General features: G+C 48.8%; 2 gene segments (V, D, J or C); both read left to right on the forward strand.

Annotated features, from left to right (window-relative positions):
- The first annotated feature begins 697 nt into the window (after nt 1–697).
- Nucleotides 698–3,977, forward strand: LOC127031704 (Ig heavy chain V region 3-like). The segment is given in 4 exon segments: nt 698–803; nt 887–1,070; nt 1,956–2,082; nt 3,801–3,977. Coding segments are annotated over 4 exon segments (534 nt in total).
- A 630-nt stretch (nt 3,978–4,607) lies between these two features.
- Nucleotides 4,608–9,643, forward strand: part of LOC127031705 (immunoglobulin heavy variable 3-21-like) — a 25,755-nt gene continuing 20,719 nt past the window's right edge. The window contains 2 exon segments of the V gene segment in view: nt 4,608–4,653; nt 6,282–6,440. Coding sequence covers nt 4,608–4,653; nt 6,282–6,440 — 205 coding nt within the window.

Here is a 9,643-nt window from a genome sequence, read left to right on the forward strand (position 1 = left end):
CACCCATATTTGATCTTGTGTCCATAAAAAACTGCAACAACTTGAGCACTCACATGGTTAAATGTGGCTCTGATCGGACACTGAAGTAAAAATGCAGGCTGCATAAGAAGACTATCTGGGGACTCATTTGTTCAAGGTGTAATAACTAGCACTTGGGTTTCCGGAGGTGCCTAATAGTGATAACTGCCAAGATGCTTCTGTGGGTTGTTGGGGGATGGATAGAAATACTCTCAAATTTCTCTGAAAAACAACAACATGGCACTATAGATCGAACACATCAGGCGCCAACACCTCTGGCCTCAACAGAAAACCAGATTTTCACACGATGCTGCCCAGCTCTCCAGCCTGATATTCTTCCTTCTAAAGGTCTGGTCCACAGTCCCCTAAAGCCCGTGGTGGAGCTTTCCATTCCCTTCAGCCCTTGCACCTGGAGGGATGGGAGGGGATTCAAGGGACCTCTCTGTGCAGCAGTGTGGTCAGGATGGCCCCGCACTCACTGGGCGCTGCCCAGGCACAGAGTTAGCACCAGTCCGACTCCTCCTTTAATTAAAGTCACCTGCCAAATAACTCCGAGCATGCAGCGAGAGGGTTTGCGTGCCTTATAAGGAGGGGGATATGCAAATCGGGATGAGAGTTTCCTGTTGAAATCTGTCCCTCTATCTGCCCAGGCTGCACCCAGAGACACAGTCCTCAGCCCCTGGGTCTGTGCAGTGACCAGTCAGTCCCCTAAGAACTTTCCCCTCCAGCACTCGGAAAAATGAGGATTTGGTTCCATTTCATTTTCATTGTAGCAGCTCTGGAAGGTAGGTTAGCCCCTGAATGCCCTGCAGTATATTGAGTTATTGACTGTAACATCAATGTGTTTGTAACCTGTCTTTATTCCCAGGCGCCCGGTCCCAGGTGCAGCTGGTGGAGTCCGGAGGGGATGTGAAAAAGCCCAGAGACTCTCTCCGCCTCTCCTGCAAAGCCTCCGGGTTCACCTTCGGTGACTACTGGATGAGCTGGGTCCGGCAGGCTCCCAGGAAGGGCCTGGAATGGGTTGCAAGTATAAGCTACTGGGCAGGCAGTACTATTGTCATAAACAGATAGCTAAGGGTTAATGTCTCTTTCACCTGAAGCACCTGACCAGAGGACCAATCAGGAAACCGGATTTTTTTTTTCAACTCTGGGTGGAGGGAAGTTTGTGTCTGAGTCTTTGTCTGTCTGCCTGCTTTTCTCTCAGCTTTGAGAAGTGATTTCTGTTTTCTAATCTTCTGTTTCCAAGTGTAAGGACAAAGAGATCAAATAGTGAGTTATGTGGTTTCTTTTCTTTGGTATTTACATGTCTATAGTTGCTGGAGTGCTTTGAATTGTATTCTTTTCGAATAAGGCTGTTTATTCAATATTCTTTTAAGCAACTGACCCTGTATTTGTCACCTTAATACAGAGAGACCATTTTTATGTCTTTTCTTTCTTTTTATATAAAGCTTTCTTTTTGAGACCTGTTGGAGTTTTTCTTTACTGGGAAACTTCAGGGAAATTGAGTCTGTACTCACCAGGGAATTGGTGGGAGGAAGAAGTCAGAGGGAGATCTGTGTGTGTTAGATTTACTAGTCTGATTTTGCATTCCCTCTGGGTGAAGAGGAAAGTGCTTTTGTTTCCAGGATTGGAATTACAGAGGGTGGACTCCCTCTGTTTAGATTCACAGAGCTTGTGTCTGTGTATCTCTCCAGGAGCACCTGGAGGGGGGAAGGGAAAAGATTTATTCCCCTTTGTTGTGAGACTCAAGGGTTTGGGTCTTGGGGTCCCCAGGGAAGGGTTTCGGGGGGACCAGAGTGCCCCAAAACACTCTAATTTTTTGGGTGGTGGCAGCAAGTACCAGGTCCAAGCTGGTAACTAAGCTTGGAGGTTTTCATGCTAACCCCCATATTTTGGACGCTAAGGTCCAAATCTGGGACTAGAGATATGACAACTATACATTACACCAACGCGGTCAAAGGCCGATTCACCATCTCCAGAGACAACTCCAACAATCTGCTGTATCTGCAACTGACCGGCCTTAAGCCCGAGGACACCGCCCGCTATTACTGTGTGAGAGACACAGTGAGGGGAAGCAGAGCTGAGCTCTGACAAAAACCTCCCATTGCGGTCAGTAGGGAAAGTCCCAGCTGGCGAGACTCTGACACTCCTGGGACTGGAAACTGAAAAGAGGGAACAGTGTGTTAATGTCAAGGTGCCCTGCTCTGGCCAAATCTAGTTTCACACAAGGCACAGGTCCAGGGGCGGTCCTCTCCTGAGTGAAAAGGGCTGGACCTGGACCTTTTCCTCTGATTTTTTAATCAATTCTGTGTGCAAATAAAGACTCCCATTCTACACAATCTTAAAAGGGCGGGGGTGGGGGGGGACAAAGCCAGTAACACTGACAGCCAGAACCAGGCACGAGGCTACTCCCAGTGATGCTATCGACCACTGGATATTTGTTCTATGTGCGCAAAGATGTTAAATAACTTATATTACTAATCAGCTCCCTGCCCTGCGCACTGTCTCACGTGTATGGGCTTCATCAACAACGCTCATTCATTCGGTCTGAGAACCTAGTGCCATGTCACATAATGGATCTCTCATCCACCCAACCTACCTGTATTTAAACAGGAACCCTTCGCCGCCCGTCCCCCCGTGAGGGATTTCCATGCAAATTTCACCCAGGGAGGTTGGGAGTTGAACAGGGCTGTCAGCAGGTGCCCTAGGTCGTTGGGCTCATTCTATCCAGGCCACAAATGGGCAGCTCCACGGTACTGGCTGTTCACATTTTAACAGATGATGTTGCTGGAGAAAGTCCACAGATCAGACTTGCCCAAGGAAAGGGCTAAATTCAGGCTTTGTCTCTCAGAAACGTGTGACCTGATGTTTTGTTTTCATAACTAATGTTATAAAAGACCTGAATGGATCTATCTATCTATCTATCCCCATTCACCCCAACTATCTGTCTATTTATCCCCATCCACTCTATCTATCCCCATCCACCCCCTCTATCTGTCTGTCTATCCCCATGCACTCTATCTATCTATCCCCATCCACCCCCTCTATCTATCTATCTATCTATCTATCTATCTATCTATCTATCTATCTATCCCCATCCACCCCCTCTATCTGTCTGTCTATCCCCATGCACTCTATCTATCTATCCCCATCCACCCCCTCTATCTATCTATCTATCTATCCTCACTCACATCCAACATTCTCCAGGTGACCGACATTTACCCGGATTCACAGTACAAAGTCTGATACCTTCAGGAAGATAAATTCATTTTGGGGTCATCGCATACTCATTTCAATCGAGTCTGAAAACTTTCTCTTGACTTTACTGAGCTTTGGACAAACCCGACAGAAGGACAATCGTTCTGGGGTCAGAGCAGCACAGATGTGGATTCTGGAAGCTCCATGGATCCCAAGGCTCTTACCCCGACTGACGATAGCTGATGTTCTGGCCCATTCATTCAAACAGATTAAAACATTGGTACCAGAAGGGACCTAGCAATGCAATGAGATGAGGGCCAGACACCCACCCAATTGAACCTACAAGCCTGATTTAAATAGGTGTTCTAGCTATATCTCTAGGGATTTGTTCAGTACCCAACAACCATCAGGCAGAACTAAGCGAAAAGGAGTAAAGGAAAATCCTTTCAGTTATCTATAACCAATTATCAGTTATTGATCAATTATTGCAGGAAGCAGATGCTCAGAGTGTGTTTCAGTGGAGCAGTGAGGAACAGGTGGCTCCACCCTCGCTCTGTGGATGCCCTCAGTGATTCTCTGATCAGATACGCTCCACTTTAAGGCTCCCTCCATCTCCCAGCGAAGTCACCGGAGAAGCTGAGCCCTCAGCGAAGAGTAATGGGAACGCTGAGCCCGGAGTGCGGATTATGGGCCGGAAGGGTCTGGCCAATAAACTAGAAGTGACCTTCCCTGGCAGCCCATTGGTGATCCTCTGTGTGTGAAATTCACCCCTTTGTAAAGGGACATCACAGGGGCCTGTCCAGCTACTGAGCACCAGGGGCGACTTTTCTCCTGCCCCCGCAGCACTGACCCTTCTCCTCAGACTAAAGAATTTAACTACAACCCCCTTTCCAACAATACAGCCCCCAACAGAAATTTTCCTGAAGCATTTCTGTATTGTTTGTCTCCATCTTAATTTTCCAGATTCTCATGAACTAGGAATGGTTCAGTAACGAAACTGGCTCCTAGTTTATAATATTGACACCAACATAAAAAGAAGTGGGGAACAACATAGATAGATAGAGGCGGTGGATGGGGATAGATAAATAGATAGATAGACGGACAGAGTGTCTCCATCCAGTTGTTTCATGGTTGCAAATCTCCGGTGGGCAGAAGGGAACATTCCGTGTCACAGCTGGACTCTGGACTCCACCTGCCAGGAGACTTCACAACGCGACGCTGCATCACACTCCTCTTGGGTCCCCCCGTTATATTGTCCCCACCCCCGGCCCATGCAAATAAGCTCCCCGGGGCCCTGTTCATAGTCCAGTCCTGGCCGCTCACCCTGCTCAGAGCCAGCGCGGGGATCCAGCTTCCCATCCCGCCTGGGGACTGAGCCGCCAGCCGCAGATATGACCCCCAGCCTGGCCATCACCTTCCTCCTGCTGCTCCCAGAGGGTACGGGCATGATCTGCGCTGCCGCTGGGCGCCAGGTACTGCGTGCAGGGCTGGCTCTAGGTTTTTTGCCACCCTAAACAAAAAAAATTTGGCTGTCCCCCGTCCCAGCCCTGGGCTCCCCCACTCACCCCTCTGCTGCCCCAGCCCTGGGCTTTCCCCCTCCCACCCCCTGTCACCCCAGCCCTGGGCACCTCCATTCCCCCCCACCAGTGCCCCCACACACCTCCTGCCGCCCCAGCCGTGAGCTCTCCCCCCACCCACCTGCACCCTCCTTCCGCCGCAGCCCTGCGTCACTGGTAACTCGCTCCCAGGCTGGGTCATTCAGCAGGAATTTTGGATGTGCACAGAACACAGACAGGATTGGGTCCCATATGGTTACAGAACTGCAGTAAAGTGGAACAATTTTCAGCTGGTGTGATTGGAGGATATCTGGATGCATATTATAAGACTGTTCTCCATAAATGAGGAAAAGTTGAGGTGCCTTTATTATTCTTTTGTTCCACTCTTTCTTTCTAAGGGGAATTTGACAATGCAGTATCACTGCCTTCTTTCTAAACAAAGAAAGAATGGCTGTTGAAAATAGCAATCCCAGTCCTAATAACCACTGGGAAGCATTTCTTGTTCAATTTTATCCTGGTTTTCCTACAGCAAGTTACAGTGGATCAGTGTATTTGATCTGGGAGAAATGAAATAACAGCTGCCCAAACTGAGCTTGAGTACGCCTGAATTTTGAGGTGTTCAAATCTGGAAGGCAGGTGCTGTGTGTGTGGTGGGGGGCTGTGGGCTCCGCGGGGGAGCACGGAAGCATGTATGCAGCAGCGTGTCTGGAGCTGCGCGGAGCCAGACATGCTGATCTGAGTGGCACGGTAAGGGGGATGGGGGTTTGAAGGGGTAGGGGGTTGTTGGGGGGCAGTCAAGAGACAGGAAGCAGGGGGAGTTGGATGGGGCAGAGGTTTGAGCGGGCAGTCAGTGGCAGGTAGAAGGGGGGGTTAGATAGGTCAGAGGTTGGGGGGGGCAGTCGGGGACAGGCTCTGCTTGGATAGGCACGGGAGTCCCAGGGGTTTGTCAGGGGACGGGTAGGGGGTGGGGTCCTAGGGGGAAGTTGGGGGGGGTCTCAGAAGGGGGAAGTTGGGGACAAGGAGAAGGGAGGCTTAGATAGGAGGTGGGGTCCCAAGGGGCAGTTAGGGGCAGGGGTCCCTGGAGGCGGTGATCAGGGAGGGAGGGGTTGGGGTCATGGTAGGCAGTCGGAGGGAGTGGATGGTGGCAGTGTCTCATTTTTTGAATGTTACAATATGGTCTCCTGTCATCCACAGTGCAACTCTCCACACACAGCAGCTGCCGCATGAGTTTCCCTGCCTTCCTTTCTAGTTGGTAGTGGCCAAGGGAATGCTGGGAAATGTAGTTCTTTCCCTGCTGCAGGGCTGTCTCGATAGGCAGGGAGCTAACCAAGGAACTACAGTTCCCAGAGCCCCCTGTTGGATCTCAGCTCCCATGCCGCCCCTGCAAATGGGCTGCCCCAAGCAGGTGCTAGCTGTGCTGGTGCCTAGAGCCGCCCCTGACCGTGTGTTCCCTAATAACTGCGCCTCCAGGAATCACTGCAGTATTTCCCCTTCATTTCCCCTCTGCAGGTGTCTATTCCCAGGTCAGCCTGGTGGAGTCTGGTGGGGGACTGAAGAAACCCAGAGAGACGCTCAGACTGACCTGCACCGTGTCCGGAATCTCTCTCTCTAGCTACGGGACGCACTGGGCCCGCCAGCCAGCGGGGAAGGGGCTGGAAAGGATGGGAGGTATCTGGGCTGACGGGGGCACTGCTTATAGCAATGCTCTCAAAAGTCGACTTGCCATGACCAGAGACACCTCCAAAGCCAAGTGTCCCTCCAACTGACCGGCCTGCAGCCCGGAGACACCTCCGTGTATTACTGTGCCAGATACACACTGTGAGGAAAATCCTATTAAAGCCTGCACTAAAACTAACCTTGCAGAGAACCAGTCTGGGTTTATAAGCCCCAGGGAGGAGCAGCTGCCAACACTGCTTCTGCCTTGCGTTACAAGCACTCCAGAATCTAATCCCTTAACACTGAAAGGCAACCACTGCATCAGAGCTCCCAAGGCTGGTAGTGGAACCCAGGAGTCCTGGCTGCTGCATTTTGTCTATGGTGCCCCTAAGAAATGAAGGGAAAAACCCCAGGAATAAGAACATGAGAACAGCCATATTGGGTCAGAGCAAAGGTCTTTCTAGCCCAGTATCTTGTCCTCCGACAGTAGCCAATACCAGGTACTTCGGAACGAATGAACAGAACCGGTGATCATCAAGTGATTGATCCTCTGTTGCCCATTCCAAGCTTCTGGCAAACAGAGGCTAGAGACACCTTCCCTGCCCATCCTGGCTATTAGCCATTGATGGACCTAACCTGGGACCCTAAGAATTGCCAGCCTCAACACTCTCCCAAGGGTCCGCCTAGCTCAACCTTCTGTCTCCCAGAGGGGCCAGCACCCACTATTTTATAGGAAGCACTCCACTATTTGGCAATTATTAACTCACCTGCTCAAAAGGGGAAAATTTCTCATAATCCACCCTCCTTAGATTCTTCTCACTCTGAAAGGAGGGGAGTTCATCTCCTTCCCAGAATTGCTCAGTGCTCCAGCTTGAAGTTCTAACTCCTCCCTGTTTGAACCAGAACAATATCTCTGTGTACTAGCAGGGTCTACATGGGGCATTTTAACCACAATGGGCTGCTGCGTGCTACAGGTTACAGCCCTGCGATGCACACTGCCACACCATGGAGACAAGACCTGGGCCTGCAAAGTCCATACTCACAGGCAGAAATATAGGTGCCCAGGGAACTTTTACTGCAAAAACTGAGGTGCAAAGTGAGCTCAGGTGTCTACAGAATTCTGGGACAGCTCAGATGGCTTTTCAATCCCATTTTAGGCCTGATTGTAGGATTGAGGTTTCTAATGTGGTCATTAAGTTCCTAAATCCATTTGTGAATCTATCCCTTGATATTTAGGGAGCTTAGGGAGGAGATGATGTTGGATTTCCTGTTAAAAGACTGATGTCCTAAATATCTTACAGAGTCTCCTATTGCTTCATATAGAGACATGTTTTGTTATGTCTCACTACAGTGAAATGAATTAATTAGGCCTGAAATTCAAAGATGCCTAAGTTCTCCACTGGTGAGGTAACTCTCTTCTCTTCATGTATAACAATGCCTGCATCTGTAATTTTCACTCCTTAAATCTGAAGACGTGGGTCTTAACCCACAAAAGCTTATGCCAAAATAAATCTGATAGTCTTTCAGGTACCACCAGACTCCTCATTGTTTTTTAGGGGACTGAGGTTCTACTCTGCAGCTCCTTTCCACCACAGCAAGAAGGACTCTCACTGCAGGACCTCTTCTACTTAAACACCCACTCCAAGCAACCAAATAAACAAACAAACAAAAATCTGGAAAAAACAAATCAACCAACAGAAGAGAACAAACAAATCATACCCCAAGCACAAATTTCACCTCCAAAGGGAACATAAACTGGTGACATCAAGAACTCAATTAGTGTCAGCTTAAGGAAGTTCACAGTGAATTACTCCATTTCGGGGTACAAATCGTCCTCAGGTGCCCAATTCAGGTGAACTCACAGGTAGAGCACATGCCATGAAGCAGGGGGGTTGAACGCTCTAAGTTTTGGTCCCAAGAGGTGGTGAAGCCAAGTGACTTACCCTAGTGAGAGTGTGACCTTATGGGGGCTGACACACTGAAGGGGTCCTCCCAGTGACTGTTCCAGAGCTGTTCAAGAGCATGAGACCTATGGATTCGTGCCCCTTTTGCCAATCTTATACTATATAAAGATTTATTAAATAAGAATAAAACAAGAGAGTTATTTACACCCTCCCATTCATATTGCCAGTCACATCCATAGGATTTCATAGTCATATACCTGTTCCTATTTCCCTTTGCAGTCCCATTTATACTCCACTTCATATCCCCATTCAGATTCAGATTCAGATTCAGATTCAGATTAATACCCCCTGGATACTTCCATTTCGATTCCCCTTCCCATTCATATTTATGTTTGGATCCATACCCACTTTGGCCTTCCTCTTTCCACCACAGAACATGAAACTCACAGACGTGTTTCCTTTGGATTGTGGTGGGAATGTGGATCTGGGCATCAGACCCTCAAATAATGTTGAACAATAAAATGCTTTGACACCACTAAGGAGGTGCATAGACGCTTGTGCTGCCTCCTCTACAAAAGGGTCGATTTTTATCCAGAGAACTATCAATCGGCTGAGGGGGGAGATCACTCAGAGATCACTGATCCCACCTGCCTGTCAAACAACCCTCACGCCGGGCTCCGCACACCCCCTGACCTGCACTAAGGACTTGGCTTCTCCATTGACTTCACTGGGAGAAGGGGGAGCCTTAACCTGGAGAAAGAAACAAAGAGCCCTGTGGCACCTTATAGACTAACAGATGTATTGGAGCATAGGCTTTCGTGGGTGAATACTCATTCATTAGACGCATAGGTATTCACCCACGAAAGCTTATGCTCCAATACTTCTGTTAGGCTATAACAGGAGTCAGCAACCTTTCAGAAGTGGTGTGCCAAGTCTTCCTTTATTCACTCTAATTTAAGGTTTCACATGCCAGTAATACATTTTAACGTTTTTAGAAGGTCTCTTTCTAGAAGTCTATAATATATAACTAAATTATTGTTATATGTAAAGTACATAAGATTTTTAAAATGTTTCAGAAGCTTCATTTAAAATTCAATTAAAATGCAGAGCCCCCGGACTGGTGGCCAGGACCTGGGCTGTGTGAGTGCCACTGAAAATCTGCTTGCGAGCTGCCTTCGGCACACGTGCCATAGGTTGCCTACCCCTGGTCTATAAGGTGCCACAAGACTCTTTGTTGCCTTTTACAGATCCACACTAACACAGCTACCCCTCTGATACTTAAGGTGGAGAGTGTCTGACCGGAGAGTCACT

The sequence above is a fragment of the Gopherus flavomarginatus genome, chromosome 11 (genome assembly GCF_025201925.1).
Source record: "Gopherus flavomarginatus isolate rGopFla2 chromosome 11, rGopFla2.mat.asm, whole genome shotgun sequence".
Lineage (NCBI taxonomy): Eukaryota > Metazoa > Chordata > Testudines > Testudinidae > Gopherus > Gopherus flavomarginatus.